Below are 18236 nucleotides of genomic sequence, written 5' to 3' on the forward strand. Positions count from 1 at the left end.
ATAAAAACTAACCAGCTCCCAGCCCAGTCCCTGACCATTCTGCAACACAAACACAAAATGTCACACACACCACTGCTCTCCAGCTAAGCCCACAGCAGCACAGCTCAGACCCTGCAGGCAGGGCTCTCAGTGCCTCTTCTCACCACTGCCTCCAAATTAGTGCAATTCAGGGGTCACTCCAAAGCTAACCCCAGGGCTCAGGCAGAGCAAAGAGTGGAGGCCTGCCTGGCTTCTCACATGCCTCCTCAAGCACCCAAAACCCAGGACACAAGGGTAGAGCAAGTTCAGGAAGGTAATGCCGTGTGGCGTTTTAGGCAGAAGAGCTGAGGAGTTTTACAGTACTGTCCCTCTCAGCAAACTCCTCTAGATGCTGAGCAACCCCAGGAAACTGCTTTAAACTCAAGAGTAATACTGCTTTTCCTCTAGAGTCCAGCCAATATACAAGGAGGCTGCCCCAGGGGAAATAGCCCAAATCCACAGCATCACCACCAAGCTCACCATTAACTGGCTAAGGAAAATCCGAAGACTCCACTTTGCAAGGATGCAACCTGATTTCCTGTCTCTCCACAAAACATTGGGGAGTCTGTAACTTCTCTGCAATTTCTGCCTTTCCTCCATGTCAGCACCTGTGTGAGCCCAATCATCCCTCTCCCCAGCCCCTCAAGAAGAAGCTCCTTTGGGAGCGTGCCAAGCAGAGTTATGTGTCAGGGACACTGCATTTGTGAAACAGGATAAGGATTCCCTTCTGCTCACAAGGGGATAAGAGGGGATTTCAAGAACAGCTGCAAATATCCAAAGTGGTGATTTAACTTTTCACAATAGAAAACTTTCTCTTCCCATGCCCACAAAAAGAGATAATGTATTCTTCAGATAATGCATTCAATCCTCCAGATTTGTATGAATGAAAATGGGGTCACACAAGCAGGTAAATAAGCACTGAGCTAAAGCCTAGGTGAAAGTATAATCTCTAGATCTAAGCGACAAAAACATCCATCACCACAGAGGTTCCCCACTATCTCCATTACCTGTGTGACAAACAATTCTGCTACAGAGCCCTGAACACCAAAAAGTCCCAGGGAAGACCCAAATGCCACATCAGAAACACACCCCATCTCCAGACTAGATAGAGGACAACAGCTCACTGACTTACATCCAGGAGAAGAGCTCCTCTCAGCTCAGGAAGGAGAAACTAACAACCAAATCCCCTCCCACCTGACATATAAATTCAATTAGGACTTGATGAACACAACAGAGGAGTAAGAGCTACAACTAAATTAGTACCCTGTGTTTTGGCTGGGATCATAAAGATGCTCAGTGATTAACTGTGATCACCTCCATCTGGAAATGGATGGGAACCACTCCCCTCTCAGGGTCTCTGTTTCTGAAACCTGCATTAAGATTTTAAAGCTGCCCTCAGGAACAGTTTTCCTACTGCCAACAAGCCCCTTCCACAATGGCTAAACCAGTAACACCAGCAAGGTTACAGTAAGAAAGAGCTTAACCTATTGAGGTTCCTACCTCATATGTTTTTTAACAAATAACAAAGAAGGGTGCTTAAAATCCAACACCACAATGGCCAGTGACCCAGTCTGCTCTTCCCAACTGCATCTAATGCATCCAGAACAGTTTTGGGGGAGAGAGCAGGAGAGGTGACTCCACTCCAGCAGATCTCACACCAGATAAGAGTACCACAATTGTCAGTGCCCTGGTGCTGCCAGGCAGCATGCCAGCACATACAGCATGCAGGTGCTCCAGCTGCTTCGACAGCATCACAACCACATCCTTGGGGTGGATCCATGCCCTGCCAGCCGAGGCACACTCGAGCATCTCTGGAGATCATGGCCATGGAAACTGAGCTTCAGTTCACCCTTGTTAGGCTGGTTTGGGGTGCAGGGCCAGCACAGGGGACGTGGGTGAGGGTGCAGTCCCCAAGAGTCTGCAATAAAGGAGATCTGTGTGGCTGTCGAGTGTGAGGTCTCCTGGGAACAGCCCTTTTACTGGGCTCCAGATGCTGTGGAGTGATTGCTTATATGAAGGCGGGGGAGGCCTCTTTACTGTTTCTCATTTCCTCTTTTTTTTGCTTCCCCCCCCCCATTTCCTGGTTTTGTTCAGAAGCACAAGAGAGTCATTCATCATTTTTCTTCCAGCACAAGGAGCGCTCTCACCTCCCCCTCACCCCTAAATCCCTCCCCACCAGGAAAGGGCACGCGTTCTCCAGCCAAAAAGGCTCGCAGCAGGGAAGGCAAAGCTCCCCAGCTCCTGCAAGCAGCTCCAGCACAAAGGCCCACATTCTCAGCTGGGTTTGGTGGGTGCCAGCCCCCAAAGGGGGAAGGCCAGAACTCAGCAGCAGCAGAAATGCTAAGTCAGAGAACGAATATCAGCGGAGGAGGAGAGCGATTTGCACCGGCTGGAATTATGATGCAAAGCAGGGAGGAATTACATGCTGAGATGACAGACAGCACCTCAGGTAATTGGAGAAAAAGAGCCAAGACATAAAGGTCCACATATGTCTCAGCCCACATGCCATAATGGTCACTAAATTCACTGAAACCTGGGAAAGCCTTCCTTGTGGACTTGGCTCCCCCACTCTCTGGAAAGTGGATGGGCATTGGTCCAAGTACAGTCCAGACACTGGATCGGCACCACCATTCAAGCCACCAGCCTCAGGTTTGGGATGGGCTTCCAGCAAAGCCCTGCTCAGTTTGCAGGAGGGGAGAAACGGGGTGGCTGTAGATGCAGACATTTAACCATCCAGAGAGTCGACACTACCCCCAGGAAAACTTCATTGGAGGGCTCTGCTCCTAAGTTCACTTTGGTTCTCAGTCACACTGCTCTTTCCACAGCTTCCTGATGGCTTCTCCTTGCCCTACCTTGGAGACAGTGCCAGGATAAAGACATCTCTGTACAGCTATAACTAAGAGGATGTCTCTTTGAATGCCCTTAAGAAAGAGAGCGAGTAGGAAAACCCCAAATTCTTGCACACATTTTTATAAAGGAACTGTGCATTTTCATGAAAAGCAGGACAGTGCAAACACCTGGGGTCTGTTTGGAGCTGTTTAGTTTGGCTGATGACCTGGAAAAAAAAAGGAACTAAAACTGGACATACAGAAGACATTCCAGGTTTTGGTTTTGTTTGGGTTTAATCACAGCGGTAACAGCAATCAAGTCAAAAAGGCTGGCTTATGGTCAAACCAAAGGCTTCTTTTTGGTCCTTTTAGAAGGAAAAGAAATAGAAGATTGTGGTCAGTTCTGAGGCCAGTTGGGTGGAGGGAGCCTGTGTGCCAGCAGCTCCACCAAGGAGGTATGTTTATGGCCCAATTTCAGCAAGAACTGGAGGAGCAATGACAACATAAGCCACCAAGAGTCTGGCCATTTGGGACCAAAGTTTTCCACACCCACTGAACCAGAGATCCTGCTGGCTCCTGCAGTTGCTGCTCAGGAGGTTCATCAGGCCCAGAGGGATCACTGTGCTCATACAGGCTCTCCCCTAAACACCACCAGCTGCTTTTGCCACCTGAAATGTCAGAGTGTTGCAAAAGCCATGTGTTACAGTGTGGGAGCCCAGACAACCTGGGTTCACCTCTCAGGCACAGGAAGAGTTTGGGATGACTTTTCACATCCTTGGGTCACTGGTGGCATGTTCTTTACCAGTGCTTTTGAGAGTGTGGATGTTCATTCCCTTTTCTTTCTTTAAAGATGCTCAAGTGGTGAACTTCTTTAGCTGCTGGTCTCCCTAAATATCTCTGCAAGCTTGTTTTGAAGTTCCTTTGTGCTCCCAAGGAGAAATGTCAATATTGCAAAGTTACCAGAATAAAACCTTAGTTTTACCTTTTGTTTTCTTTCAAATGGTTTGGCAGCCAGACCAAAAGGATCAGTCCCAAGCAGGAACCAACACGTGGCTTCCATCATACTCCAAACCCAGAGTGTCACCTGCACAGCTCCCAGACATGCTTGTGCAGAGCTCTGCCCGACCCTCCCAACCTGGCAGGAGTGCTCCTTCATGGCTCTTCTCGCTGGATCAATGAATGGCAGGTTTCAGCAGGTCTTCACTGAGCCAGACAGGTCACAATAATCCTGCTAGCACCCTGCTGAAAATATGTGAAGTAAATATGAGACCAAGCCTGGGGAGAGAAGATGAGGCTGGCAGAAACGCAGCAAGAACACAAGAGGAAGAAAGAAAGCACAGCACCTCAAAACAGGAAAATAATAAACTTGTTGACCAAAAAAAAATGCAATGGGAAAAAACTACAGGGCTCTAGAGAAAAAAAAAAGAAAAAGCAGCAAAGGAAAAAGGCATGAGAGACTGGGATGAGCATGCTGGCCTGAACGCACATGGTCAGCACGGGTGTAATGATGCATATTTTCTTCTTGGCACTAAGGGGATCCCAGAGGGCCCACAAAAGACTTTTGCAAGTCAAAGGACCAAGCTCTTGACTACTCCCAGGTGGAGCAGCTGCTGAGTCATTCCTTACCCATCAGGCTCTCATCCCACAAAAGTCCATACTTCTGCTATTGCAAAGAGTATTAAAAGAAATTTTTTAAAATCGCAGGGAATTTTGCACCGGAGCCTTTTCTGTGTTTTCCCCTCCCTAGCATTTTCAAACTGGGCAACACGTGGCACCATCATCATTTCTGTAGTGCTCATCACTGGAGCAACTAGCAAGCTGTTCAGTCTAAGGAACTTAGTCTCCTAAGGTGCATTACTGAATCTTCCAGGACCAAAGGATAAGCACGCCCAAGAACAACACACTCAGCTGTACCTGCCTCAGTTTCCTTGACTCCCAGGTGGAGCTCTTACTGTGCAGCAGAGGCTAAACAGCCAGTCTGTGCCTGGGGGCTGCAGAACCACAGTCGGGGAGGAATGAGATTAATTACATGAATAACAAAAAGCCGGATGCCAGCCACCAGCCCCCACCCCACACAGCTCAGCGGGATGCAGAAGGGAAGCAAGCAGCTCAAAACCCAGAAGAGCTCCCAAATGAGGCCAGTCTTATCCTATTCCAGCTACAGACATGCATCTTGGCCTTCACAAGGGCCAAGAAAAGCCCTGCACATTTTCTTTAGAAAGGAGCACAACAGTGAAAAGCCCCCAGTAGGAGAGTTTTCCTTTCAGTCTGACCTGGACCGTCCTGTGCATCCGCCACGAGGGCACAGCCACCGGGAGCCAGCTCGCCCGCTCGGAGAGGAGAAAAGGGAAGTTAATTTTTGCAGCCAAAAGAAAATAGGGAATTCTTTTCAGATGGCAGGAATATAACCGTGACATTTAGTCACTTGCTATTTCTGCTTCCCGGCTATGTCTCTCCGCAGGAAAGCCCCTGGACAGAAGCACCCTCCAGGCAGCACTGCAACATGTGTGTCCTCAAATTCTGGTGTCTAATCCCATTCCTGTGGCCCCCGCTTCGGGTCCTTGGGAAACAGGGGCAGTTTTGAGGAGATTCAGTCTCGCTCACCCTGTGCCTTGGCTGGCTTAAACAGATGCATGTGTTTGTGTGGGAAAAGGGCAAACCTGCAATTCTGGCCCAGGGTCTGACCCCAGCTGAGAACAGCATAGCTCCACTCTCTCCAGGACATGTCAGCCAAGACACGATGGCAGCACTGCCCTGCATCGGCCCCTGCACTGGGCTCAGATCACAGGGGAACCAACACCACCTCTCCAGCTCTGAAATGCAGCGTTAACTCTGTCATGATGGAGAAATCACATTTGCTCCGGGTTAAGCTGTGATTATGGGTGACCCTTTCCAAAGGCTTTGCAGCACGCCCAGCCTAACTCCACCACAGGAGCAGTCTGATCTGCACTGTCCTAGTCCCTGCCAGGCTCTGGCTACGTGTCCTTCAGGCATAGTGCATGCTTCCCCAGCTGGAGAAAGGAGAGCATCCCAGCTGGGGTGACTCCAGTACAGGGCAGGCTGCACACCTTGCACAAGGTACTGCTGTCAGGCAGTCAGCCCAGCTCAGGTCACGATTTCAGGGATTTCCAAAGCTCAGCCCAGTGTGCCGGCTGCTCACAGAGATACCTTTGTTACTGTCTGACTGCACTAATTCCAGCCTTGCATTGCAGGCTCCTTCTGCCTCACAACCTGAAGCCCAATCCATCCACAGCTATTTCTTGGGCAAAACTTTGGTAACTTCCCTCATCTGATGGGAGTCCACTGCTTCAGCAGCAGAGTTGCAAAATCTTAATGCAGGCTGCACACTGGTTGTCAGGATGTGGTTTGCATGGCAGTAGGCAGCCTGTAGGTGGGGTGTAAACATTCCCACAGGAGCATTCACACACTCAACACTGAACTTGATATCCATCTTAAACATGATGATGATGGAAGACAAGCAAGATGCATCACTTAACTGCCAAAAATTCCATTTAATCACAGGATGCCATGGAGGGAATGTGCATTCAGTTGACTATCCACACACAGGAGGGGAAAAGCAAAAGAGAAGAACTGGAAAAAAAATGCACATCAAAACACACACTCAGTTAAATATTTATGGGGGTCACTGCATTTCAATTACAAGCAGTTTTTTAGGTCAGCTGAGACATTTTAGTTCTGCTAGGGCAGATCAGCTCTAGGGGACAGGATACTGCTGACAGTGACAAGCCAGAGGCTCAACCCTCTTAGCACACCCCGTAGCTAAGGATAAAAACAGATTTGGGCAGGGCTGTTCTTCCACTGGGCACAGCCCAAGAGATGGGACCTCCCTTCTTGCCACAGCTGAAGCCTCAAGACACAGGACTGATGTACACAGACATCACTGTGGGTTTGTCTGCCCTGCTGGAAGTCAGGGCAGCTCACCAAATAATGAAGACACCTCTGTGAGCAGCCAGCAGACCAGGCTGTGCTTTGGAAATCCCTGAAATCGTGGGCTGAGCAGTATCAGCAGCATGATGGGTTTCCATAGCACTGTTCCCACCTCTCAAGGCTTACTCTAAACTCTTTTCATAAATCCCCAATTTGTGCATCGCGGGCTGTCACCCAAGGCCAGATTATGAATGTGACAGACATTTAGCCAGGTTTACCTACTGCCCTGTCAATCTGCACTGCCCAAGCACCTTCAGTGCAGTCTGAATTGACAAAGGTCAGTTTCAGCATGTGCAGGAGCAGCCTAATGGCCAGGAGTAAGGTAACAAATCCTTGAAACCAGTGTGATAAATAGCATAAGCAGAAAAATGAAGGAAAGCAGTGACTGAAAATTACAACAAACATTATTAGAACAACAGAAGCTTTCCACTCATCTGAGATTAGAAGAAATTATGTCTGCATTTGCATTTTTTACTCTTTGTACAGGGCACATTTTGTTAATGCTGGAAATTCTGTGTTTCAGTCCTTGTTAGCTCATTTGGCAATAGTCCAGGATAAGGGTCACAATTCTCAAGAGGGCTGATGAGAAACCATACCACTCTGTGCCATGGGACCTGCAGGAACTTTACCACCTCACTGGTCAGCCTCCTCATGTTGAACTCACTTCATCCAAAAAACACAAGTCAAGCCTGGGTCACAAAGGTGGGGCTGAGCAGAAAGGAGGGGTCAGCCTCAAAATGAGTCCGTCCAACCACAGTATCTGAAGCAATGCTCATAAAGCAAACACTGGAATGACCAGCAAGAGGTACACCTGCCCTTACCAGCAGGGCAAATCTCAAGACAACATCAGCACTTCTAAAAAGGGATTAAAATAAAAGCACACTGAGTCCACGCACAACATTTCTTTAAAAACCATGTGAGAGGTGGTAAATTTCTGCAGGCTGACCCACCACAAACGTAAGCAAGGGAAAATTATTGGCTCTGGGTTCCCAAAATATTTACTCAGTCTAACATTACTCTGATTACACTCAATCAAACATTTCCAAAGTCCCATGCCACCACAACTCAAGTGCAGAGCACCCTTTCACAAAGGTACTTCCAAGCACTTCACTGCCATAAAAGCCAACAGTGTCCTTGCAAGGTAGGAAACCCATTCTAATGGGGAGAGGAGGCTGAAGTGCACAGACTTCACTGTGTAACATACAAGGGTCAGATCTGAACACTGCATCAAACTGAAATTGTGTAAGTAATTACAAAGCCTAGATGAACAGCCTAAAGTGAGCAGGGAATAAGAGGATGAGAGAAGACTGAGTCGTGGAGCAGGCGGGGGTGTTTAAGTGGCTGCAATTGATCTAAAACTCGGGTTTAGATCTCATCTGGCCAAAAGCCACAGCTGGGGAAGCACATCTGGTGGGGGATGTCAGTATACTCTGTGTGTATCCTCACAAAGGCTTGGAATACCAGTTCTTATTTTTAGTACTATTTCCATTTCTTCATGTAATGAGTTCAGTGTTTCAGGCAGCCCTGGAGGAGCAGGAAGGACAAGTCCTGTAATAAAACTAATTAATTCGTGTGGAATTTCTAGCCACTATTGTGAAAGTGGACAAATTCCTCACTTCTGAAAAGCTGCCCAAGTGGCCATTAATCTGGCTGTGGTCACAAGCAGGATTCCTGTGGCCTCCTGCAACACCCAACCAGCCCCCGGGACAGAGCCTGCAGAAACCAAAGTGGATGTTGTGATTTCCTCACACCGACTCCCACAGCCCGAGTTTTACTAGACAAGACAGTTGCTTCAGAGGGCTTCATGCCAAATTCCTCCCCATGCCCACAGACCAACCATGCCTCAGTTATGCACAGAGAGATCTAGACCTTCCTAGACCTCTAAAGTCAGCCCAAAACAGGCATTTTGGCTTTATTCAAAGCTCAGTAGACCAGTTGCTTTCCACATGCCCAGTCTTGGCCATGCTCTCAGCAACAGGTGCTCTGAAAGGAACAGGGCACCAAGTTTGTCCTGAAGACATCTGAAGTTGTGTTCCCACCACCCAGCTGGGTGTGTGAAGGAAGCTGAGCTTTACAGGTCCCATCTGCAGGCAGTAGGAAGCTGGGCTCCTCTGCAGAGAAAGAATCTAATCAACCAAAATTTCTCAAAAATGCACAAGAATTAATGGAATCTGAAAGCTTGGAGTGACAGGGTGTGTGGGGTATGGCAAGGAAAAAAAGGAGAGAATACACTGATTTTAATAACTAAAATCAACAACAACAAAATGACTCAGAATTCCCACAGTGAGCTGGCCTGTAAGAAGGCAACATTTTGCTCTAGTCTCACTTTTCTCTCCCAGTCCCAGAGTGCTCTTTAAATTCAGTGATGTATTGGTGGGTTAGCCTCTAATTAGTACCTGTACTGCTGACCCAGCATCCTGTCCCAGGAATGGCAATATTCCCTAAACACCACTAGAAAACCAGATCTTCTGCTCCAAATGATCTCTGTAATAGTCTGTAAAAACCTGGATTTCTGCCTAAGCAAAACCCTACCCAAACCACCCCTGCAGAAGCCATAGAAGCTGTCCCCTATTCATTATGGCCAAAAGAAGAGGAACCCTACCAGTCAACAACTCACCAGTCACCTCAGACTGAGCAGCAAGCACTCTTGAAGAAACGGATGTCAGATGCTCACCCTTTTCTAGTTAGAAAACAGCAAGGAGAAAACAAGAAGGAAGGCTTCCATCTCCTCACCAAGCCAAGAGAAATTCATCAGCTTGGACTAAGCCTTCTACAACTAGCCAGGAGAGCTGAGACCAGACTTCTGGCTGAAGCCTGACCAGCAACATCATACCAGGAAATCTCACTGCAGTCTGGAGCAAAATTACTGGGCAAAGCTTTATGAATTTTCATTATATTACAGGACATGTAATCCCACACATGTTGTTATGCAAGTGAGTGCAGTGCACTGTGTGTCAATGTTGTAGACATCCTGCAGAAGGACAAGCTGCAAGGAGGCACAAAGACACCTCTCTAAAATTGCCTCAAGCCAGTAAGGTGTTGAAAATATTATAAATTTCAAGGGCAGAGCATTAGAAATACCCTCATCCCACCTGAGCTGATTTATCTGCAGAAAACAGAAAAAGCAGGGATTTCAACACAGTCCAATTCCCACCAGTGCTTTGTGTCACTCTCAATTACAGTCCAGAATGAAATACCAAGAAATCATTCCTTGCAGCCGGCAGAATTAATGGGATCTTTGACTACAGAGAGCACTGGGCAGTGAACTTGTTCCCCTCACCAGCCAAGAGGCACGGTGCAGCTTTCTTCAGAATAAAAGCTGCAATGTCAGAGGACAGTTCAAGGCTTATAAAAATGACCTGATGTCTCCCAGAATTTCAGTCCATAACAAAGGCATGTAATTCCTGATCCTTTGCTTTCTTAAACAATTTATTTCTACCATAAGCTGATGCAACAAGAGCCTTCATCTTTCTCACTAAATGACATGTCTGGCAAAGCACTGAGCAGAAATCAATCAATAATGTAATTACAAAGAGCAGTCAAATGCTGGGCTGCAGCGAAGCTCTGATAACTGTTCACTAACCCTTTTTTCCTCAGCCTTTACCTAGGACAGCCATCACATCACGTGTTCCTGTAATTAGGTGTCAACTCAACGTTTAATGAGGTTACGCTTGGCCAGTTTGTGAATGAGAAACACCTTCCAGCTTGCTGGCAGTGACTGCTGAAAGTAGGCAGAGATGTTTCAGTCAGACTTGATCTACTGAAGATAATTTATCTTTGTAGAAAGAATAATAAGACTAGATTTGAAATCTGATAAATTGGCAGAAAACTCATCCTTCCAGAAAAGTGAAGATTTGGTTGGGTAAATTTCTTATCATGGATCTGTGGGTCCAAACAAAAACCAAAACCTGCACGACAGAGCATGAGAAATGTGCATGGGGAATAAAATGGCACACGGCTGCCACGACATCAGCTCAGCAGAATGATCTGCACAATATGTTAGAACCACTAGCAAGGATTTTTCCTTCTCTCCCAAGTCCACAGCAGGGCCATGCAGCATGATCAGCCTCCCAGTCCCACAGCACACTCAGCACCCATGGGGCACCACATTGTTGCATGCATGTACTACAGCTCCCTCCCACGGGAAGACACTAATGCAGGCCTCAGGACTAACCTGCCCCTTCTGGCAGACACAAGCAGTCAGAGAGAACAAATTGGAAAGCACAATGTGTTCAGGATGTGCTGCTAAAGGACACCCTCATAGGGACACTGATTCTGGCAGCACCTCCCCAGGGGAGAGCCAGGATGAAGATGGGTGGAAGTTAAGAGTGGAAGTGCAAGCAATTGCAATGGATTTGCATCTCTCTAGTACAGAAAGGGTCTGCTAAGCAGATACTTAATCACAGTTACATATCTCACCCCAATTTAAGGAAAGAAAACAGGAATTCTCATCCCTGAAAACTCAATACACCACCAAGCTCAGCCTTCCTCCTGTAACAGAAATGCTTTATACAGCATCTTTACATTCTACCTTGGCCTTCCTCTTACTCTGACTGCTTAGAGCAAAAGATCCTCCCTGAAGGAGTCCCAGCAGGAAAGGCAGATGTCACCATGTTCAGAAAGCTTAGAATTGTCCAATCCAAATAGAAATTTTAAAAATCCACCAAGGAAACTACTGTTTCTCCTAGCTCCATAGCTCAGAACACATGACCAGGAAAAGCAGGTACAGGAATGCTGCTGGCTGCTGGGATGAAACCCTGCCTTCACAGATCCAGCTGAGTTTGTGGATAACAGCGACAGCTGCCCATCGGGCAGATAAATTAGACCCAGATGATACTGCAGCCAGGTCTAGTACAGAGCCATACACAAAGACACCTCTCACATTCCAGTTTTCACTGTTTTGCCTCCTGAATTGTTTATCTCAGCTCAATTCCTGGATGTGGATAAAACAAACGACATGGACTTTCTCACAGACGGGGCTTCTTGCTGTTCCCTTGACAAATACCATACTCAGTGAGTATAAGCCTGAAATCCAGAGGAAAGGAAACAACTGCAAAGGGCAAGAAGGAAACAGATCATTTGCCAAGGGACAGCAAGAAAACACATTTCTGCTTTGGGTCAGAGCCTTGAAATCTTCCCAGGCTTCCCTCTCCCTCCAAACCACCATTTTCACACCAGCAGCACTCTCACCACGGCAAACTCCAGTGGGACTGTGGAAGGGGGTAGCATTATTTTCAATAAGCTGCTTCACAAAGCTGTTATTTATTGTCTTAATACTTAAAAGATGACCAGGTTAGCTCTTGACCAGACACAGCTGCCACAGATGAACGTGAAGACGTCGTCCACCTACTGGCAAAGCCCCAGAGGCAACGAGGACAGATGAACTGTGTGGTTTTCTCATTCACCTATAATCCCTACAGCTGTTACTAATTGCATTTGACTTTTAATAATTTCTTCCAAGGCAAGGAGCTGTGCAGATGTTCAGCTTATCCTGGGCAGAGCTGCTGCAGTGACTATGGACATATTAACACACTCGTGTGGATCTGGGTCTGGTAGTCAGCTTCCCTGGTGTGTGGCACTGCCCAAGGTTGCAGAAGCCAGGCTGCAAGCCTGACTGCTGCACTCATAACTAACCTCCCTCTGGCTCATGTGCTTCCAGCACAGGATGAGGGGGACAATCACAGCCTGGCTCTCCTCTGCTCCTCACCCATGTTTTAGCAATGCAGTACTTTTAGGACATCCACTGCTGCACTGGACCCACCAACTTGACTGACAGGGTCAGAAGTTGTGGGGGCAGAAGGACAGATACACACATGCACATGCAGATCATGACGGATGCTTCATTTCCTTATAAAAGCAAGAGAAAAGCAGAAGTCTTCCTGGCAATTCAGTAGAAATGAAAAATGCATTCATAGCATTACTGGCATGGTTTTCAAGTTGCTGTTAAAATTCCAGTTACATTATGCTACCTCCAACCTCAGACTCTTCTGTGTTTTCAAGCAATACATTAAACTGTCTTTTAGCAGCTGCCTGCCAAGGGGAAATGAAGGTTTTGACATCTGACCTGTAAGGAAGGATGTGTGGCATTTGGAGCTACCCAAATAAGGATTTTAGTTGGACGCTAAAACAAGCTGTGTTTTTAACAGTTAACTATTTTGACACTGTTTTTGCGTCAGGGGAGTTCAAAGTGGAGACTCTAGTCAGGTGAGTGAGGCAACTCCAGACCTTTAAGTTCAAGTTTGCTTGCAGCCACATTCTTTTCACAGCTCTCTTTCCCTTTGGAAAGGTTACTTTGCACTGGCATGGACTGAAAAAACACATTAGTTTTAATAAGTAAGTGAGATTCCAAAGCAGGACTCATTAGCTAGGAGTGGGTTCTGAGACATACCCCACTAAATTAGTACAAGTATCCCAACAACAAAGTAATACTACAAACACAATTGAACTGAATTGGCAAAGGGAAAAAAAAAATTCTTTCAACTGGTCAGCTTTGAACAGTGGATCAAGAAACATTTTTTTCAGAGTAGAACAAGTTTTTTCCTAGGATCTTGTCTCCATTAGGAGAAAATATGTTCTTCAACTATTCTCATTGCTTGGGCAAGACAATCTAGGGCATTTGCTGACATCATTGAGATTTGCCCTGCTCCACCTCTTAGCATAAGTTCCCACCTGGAAACAGCACTTGGCATCCTGCTGGGCACCCTGCTGCACCTTGAGCCAGTTCAGGTCATTGACCTGACACTTGTTTTTTAGGGCTAGCTTGCAGCAGGACTATCTCCTGAACCAGCCTGCTCTGACATAAGGTGAGAGGTGAACCAGCAGAAGGAAGGGCAAAGGACATGGGAGCTGAGAGTTGGACAACACCACACAAGGCCCTGATTCCAGTTCATCATGGCTAAAACAGAAGGCAGGATCTCCACCCTCTGGCTGAGATTGGAGGGTTTGAAAGACCCCAGTGCTACCTAAAATGCCTCTCAAATCACACTGCGTCTACAAGACCCATATGGCCACCTTAGGCCTGTTCTGAATAGAAGGCGGCTGCAGGGACTAAGATATTTTCTGCCAGGACACAGAGTGACACAATGAAAAGACAGTCCTCACTCTGCTCCCTGTGTCCTGGAGGACCTTGGGAAATTCGTTTACTCCATCTGCAAAACACTGTGATAATCTTACTGAGGTGCTGAGAGAATAAATACAATCAAAACCAGCTCTGCACACACAGTAACAACTGTCCCCAGGTCAGGCGGTTCCAGTCAGAAGTACAGGAATTTGTTACCGTGACCTGAAACAAACTGCAATGGAACCAGGTCCAGAGGCACCAAAACTACCTAAAAGGCCCTGATCCCTGTAGATGCTGAGTCTCCACCTCACTCCCAGCACTGATGGGCATTGATGCACTCGCCTCCCTGGGGAGGGTAACAGTTCTCAGACTGATTTCCACAGACTGCTGCTCTTTTGTTCCAACATCTCCAAAATACCCAAAGCCTCTTGTGCAATGAACAACATCCCTTGCTCCTTAGCTACATGGTGGTTTATGTTACTTTCCGCCTACAACCATTTCAGGATTGGCTTTACAGACCTTAGTGGAAGACTAAACAATGCTGGAGCCATAGCAGGAGAATTTGCAGAGTTTTATTCCTTGTTTCATTTCAGCAATCCTTCTGCCTCTCATCAGGGACAAAAAAACTTGCCAAACTCTTAATTTAGGAATAGCACGAGCTCTGCATTCCAGTCCTGAACCAGCCAAAGGAGCCTTTTCAAGCTGGAAAGGGGGAAAAGAGTAAATACCTTTAAGTACATTTAAAAAGGAAAAAAAAAGGCACCACAAAACCAACCACACCAAAAAACCCTCAACACCTGCTTTTTGCAGGCAAAAACTTGCTCTTGGGGCACTCTTGAAACTGGCTTAACATCAGCATTTGAAAGCAAATTCCAGTCCCTGCTCTTTTGGGTGCCAGAGTGCTTTCCCTGTCACTGCTTAAAAGCAAACTCAGCTCCCTCATATATGTTTAGCAAGCAAGTGCAGATGGGATCAAAGATGACAGTCTAAAGGGAAGAGCATCAAGTGAAGCTGGCAGATTCGGATTTTGTTTTTGTTGTAGTTTTGGTCGGGATTTTTTTTCCCAATGGCTACAATAACCTGTTAAAAGTTTTGTAATCTGAAGAGCGCAAACCCTTTTCTGGATGTCCAAGCTCCTCTGCCAAGACATGCTCAACTGTGAATATTCCAGCTGCATGTTTCACATCATGCTGGCTAAGGATGTGCCAGTATTTTTATTATTCACCCCCTATGGATATTGCAGAGCACCACATACATTATAAGGTTCTTACAGTGTGCTATTTATGTGTGTGTGTATTATCCACAGAGATACAATCAAATAAATCACACCCATTGTAAAGGAATAAAGATATTCCAGTCAGGCAAAATGCTGACTGAAGTTAACATAATTCTGAATTAAAGTCTGTAAAAGAAAAAAAAGAAGCACTAACTCAGAAAATTACCTCTCAGCCCATCACTGCAATGCCCTCCACCCACCCCAGCTTTTTGTAAAAGCATAAGCCTGGAAGTCAGTGCCAAATTCCTTAAATCTAAATGCCCTTGCCTTCTTCTGGAGAGTCTAAAATTCATTCCCTTGACACTTATAATCTGTCAAGGAAGATTTTGCATTAACATTGTTCTCCAGAGTCCTGGCTCTCCACAGCTGGGCAAGGGAGCAAGGACAGGAGAGGGGACAGGAGTGGGGACAGCAGCCGTCACAGCCTGGCTGTGCAAAGCAGCAGCTTGAAACGTGCAAAGTTCTCCGTGCTGCTCTTTTTCCTTTACTCCGCTCTCTCCATCTCTCCTCCTGGAGCGGAGCAGCATGCACAGGTACCCTGAGGAGCATGCACAGGTACCTGGCTGCATTCCCATCCCCACAGAAGGGAAGCCAAGAGGTACAGCCCGGTCCAGAGCACTTTTAAATCAAGCCTCAAGAGGGAAGGGACGGAGTTCAAAGTCGTGCTGCTGAACTAGTTATGCAAACAGGGTCAAGAACCAAAGTTACAGCCAGGGGAGCAAAACCAGCAAGGAGGCAGAAGTCAAGGAGGGGTGATTACAAAGGAGAAAGTGCTAGTGTTAATTTCCAGAGCTGAATTGTCAATTCTCAACATCCCACGGAAAAGGAAAGAGCTTGCAGTCGATTGCACGGGAAAGGAGGCATTAATAAAACCCAGCGCTGCTGCACCGGCAACCCGAAGAGCGCTCCCTCCCACGGCAATCACAGCAACAGGTCAGGAGCCTGTTGGTGTCCCTGTCCCCGGGGCTGTGCCCCCGGGAGGCATTCCTCTTGTCCCTGCACCCAGGTCCCGGAGCAGCGGGGCCTGAGGGAGCAGGACCCCCACGGGAGCTGGCAGAGGTCACCTCATCTCCAAGGTGGACTCTGCTGGAAGGGTGGCCATAGGGAACAGGTTCCTCACATAGCAGGGCCCCCGCGGTCCCTCAGCTTCCCCCTTCCCACCAGGCAGCACATGGTCCTCCCACACCACCTCTCTCCTTATCTTTGGGGCATCCATCACCCTTCAGGGTGGTTTTACTCCTCCACCAAACACAAATCTGAACGTTCACTTCTCTCTGCTCCCCAAAGGACACCCCCCCCCTCCATCCCTCAGCTGCATCTCCCCAAAGTTCAGCCTTATATCTGCTCCCATGGGGGTTTTTTTCCCCTAAAAGACCCCAACCTCCAGCCTGCCCCCTGGAGCAGTCCCGGCATTCCCCCCCGCCCCCCACCTCGTTACATTCCACCCCTGGGGTTCTCGCCCCATACCAAGGAAATCTCTCTAACCCCCGAAGTAACTGCAACCCCAAACACCCCATTATGCCCCCCTCAGGGATGCTCTCATGCTTTGTCCCCCCTCCAACGCCCCTTTCATTCCCTCCTTCTTTGTGCTTCCCTGGACTTACTCTCGCTCCTCTCCCGCAGGGATCCCTCATGTCTGCCCTCCCGCGGGGTCGCTCTGCCCCGGGACGACCCCCCTGATTGCCCTTTAGGATTCCTTTGTCCCCTGGACGTTCCTCCACCCCCTGGACTCCTCCACCTGTGCTGCCCAGGCGCTGCCCCGGCACACGTTCCCGAGTGCGCGTTGTCCAGCGCCCACCTGTCCCCAGTTCCCGGTACCCGGTGAGCGATGCACGGTGCACTGTCCCCAGTGCCCGAAGCCCGGACGGCGGTGCCCAGTCCCAGGTCCCCGGGGCGCAGTGCCCGCTCCCTGGCGCGCCGCGCAGAGCGCTCGGTGCCCCGTCCCCGGTGCGCGGCTCTCGGCGCGCCGTGCCGGACCCGCGGAGGCCGGGGCCGGGCGCTGCTCACCTGCGGGGCGCTCGGCGCTGGCGCCGTACTCGGCCGTGTCGCGGCGGCGGGCGCAGGTGCCCTGTCCCTGCACCAGGGCTTGCAGGGGCAGCTCGGCGCCGGGGTCGGGGTAGCAGCGCAAGCCGGCGGCGCAGCGCGGCGTGTAGACACCGCACGCCTCGGCCTCCAGGCGGGCGCACACCGGGCAGCAGCCGCAACCCGGCTCCCGCACCAGCTCGGGGCAGGGCGGGCGGGCGGCCGGGGGGCAGGCGGCCAGGCGCTCCGCCGTGCAGGGCGGGCAGCGGAACAGCACCTCGGGCAGCGCCGGCCCCGCCAGCGCCAGCGCCGCCGCCGCCGCCGCCAGCAGCAGCCGCGGCCAGGCGGCCCGCGCCGCGCCGCGCCCGACCCCGCCGAGCGCCATGGCGGGACTGACGGGCGGCGGGGCCGGCAGGTGGACGCGCCGCTCGGCCCCCCGGCGGGGCGGCGCGGGGCGGAGAGGAGAGGAGAGGAGCGGAGCGGAACCAGGCGGCGTGGCACGGCCCGGCGGGGCACGGCACGGCCCGGCGAGGCACAGCACGGTACAGCACAGCACGATACGGCACAGCACGGCTCGGCTCGGCTCGGCGCGGTGTCGGGCTGAGAGGAGCTGAGCGGAGCTGAGCGGGGCCGGGCGCGCCGCGCCGCCGCTGGGTCCTAGAGCCGCCCCCGCGCCCGCCCCCGTTCCCCTGCGGGGGTCGGGGCTGTCCCTCCCGGTGGGGAGCGGCGATCAGACCCAGAGTGGGCTGGGGCCAGCCGCACACGGGATTGGGGATGACCCAGAGAGCAACTGGGGAGCCTGACCGACACGGGGCGAGGGCCTACTGTTGTGGGAGACACATCCCTCTGGGGATGGGGGTCTGCCCGCTGAATACGGCGGGGCTAAACACGAAGGGAACCAAGACCCGCCTCACAGAGACACCTGGAACAGGGAGGGATGGAGATCCCACCCCACCAGCGGGCTAGGGTCGTGCCTCACAGCAACACCCAGTGCTCGGAGAGGGGGAACTGGGTGATCTCCACACCCCCAAAAGCGAGGGGAGCTGGGGGGTTAAGCAAGGGCCCACTCTCACCCTGCTGCCAC

The 18236-nt window shown here is 49.7% G+C and overlaps 1 protein-coding gene across 2 annotated transcripts in view; it reads right to left on the bottom strand.

The window, feature by feature from the left end:
* IGFBP2 (insulin like growth factor binding protein 2) overlaps window positions 1-17877 on the bottom strand; it is a 56146-nt gene extending 38269 nt beyond the window's left edge. Inside the window, exon 1 of one of the 2 annotated variants that reach the window (XM_071435185.1) lies at window positions 17138-17877. In XM_071435185.1, coding sequence (XP_071291286.1) covers window positions 17138-17537 — 400 coding nt within the window. In that variant the 5' untranslated portion in view covers window positions 17538-17877. Of the gene's footprint in view, window positions 1-3828; window positions 4017-17137 lie in introns of those variants that run through there. The other variant, XM_071435187.1, reaches the window with a different exon arrangement.
* Window positions 17878-18236: the final 359 nt, after the last annotated feature.

The sequence above is a fragment of the Agelaius tricolor genome, unplaced genomic scaffold (genome assembly GCF_023055355.1).
Source record: "Agelaius tricolor isolate 1412-34295 unplaced genomic scaffold, bAgeTri1.0.p SCAF_10, whole genome shotgun sequence".
Lineage (NCBI taxonomy): Eukaryota > Metazoa > Chordata > Aves > Passeriformes > Icteridae > Agelaius > Agelaius tricolor.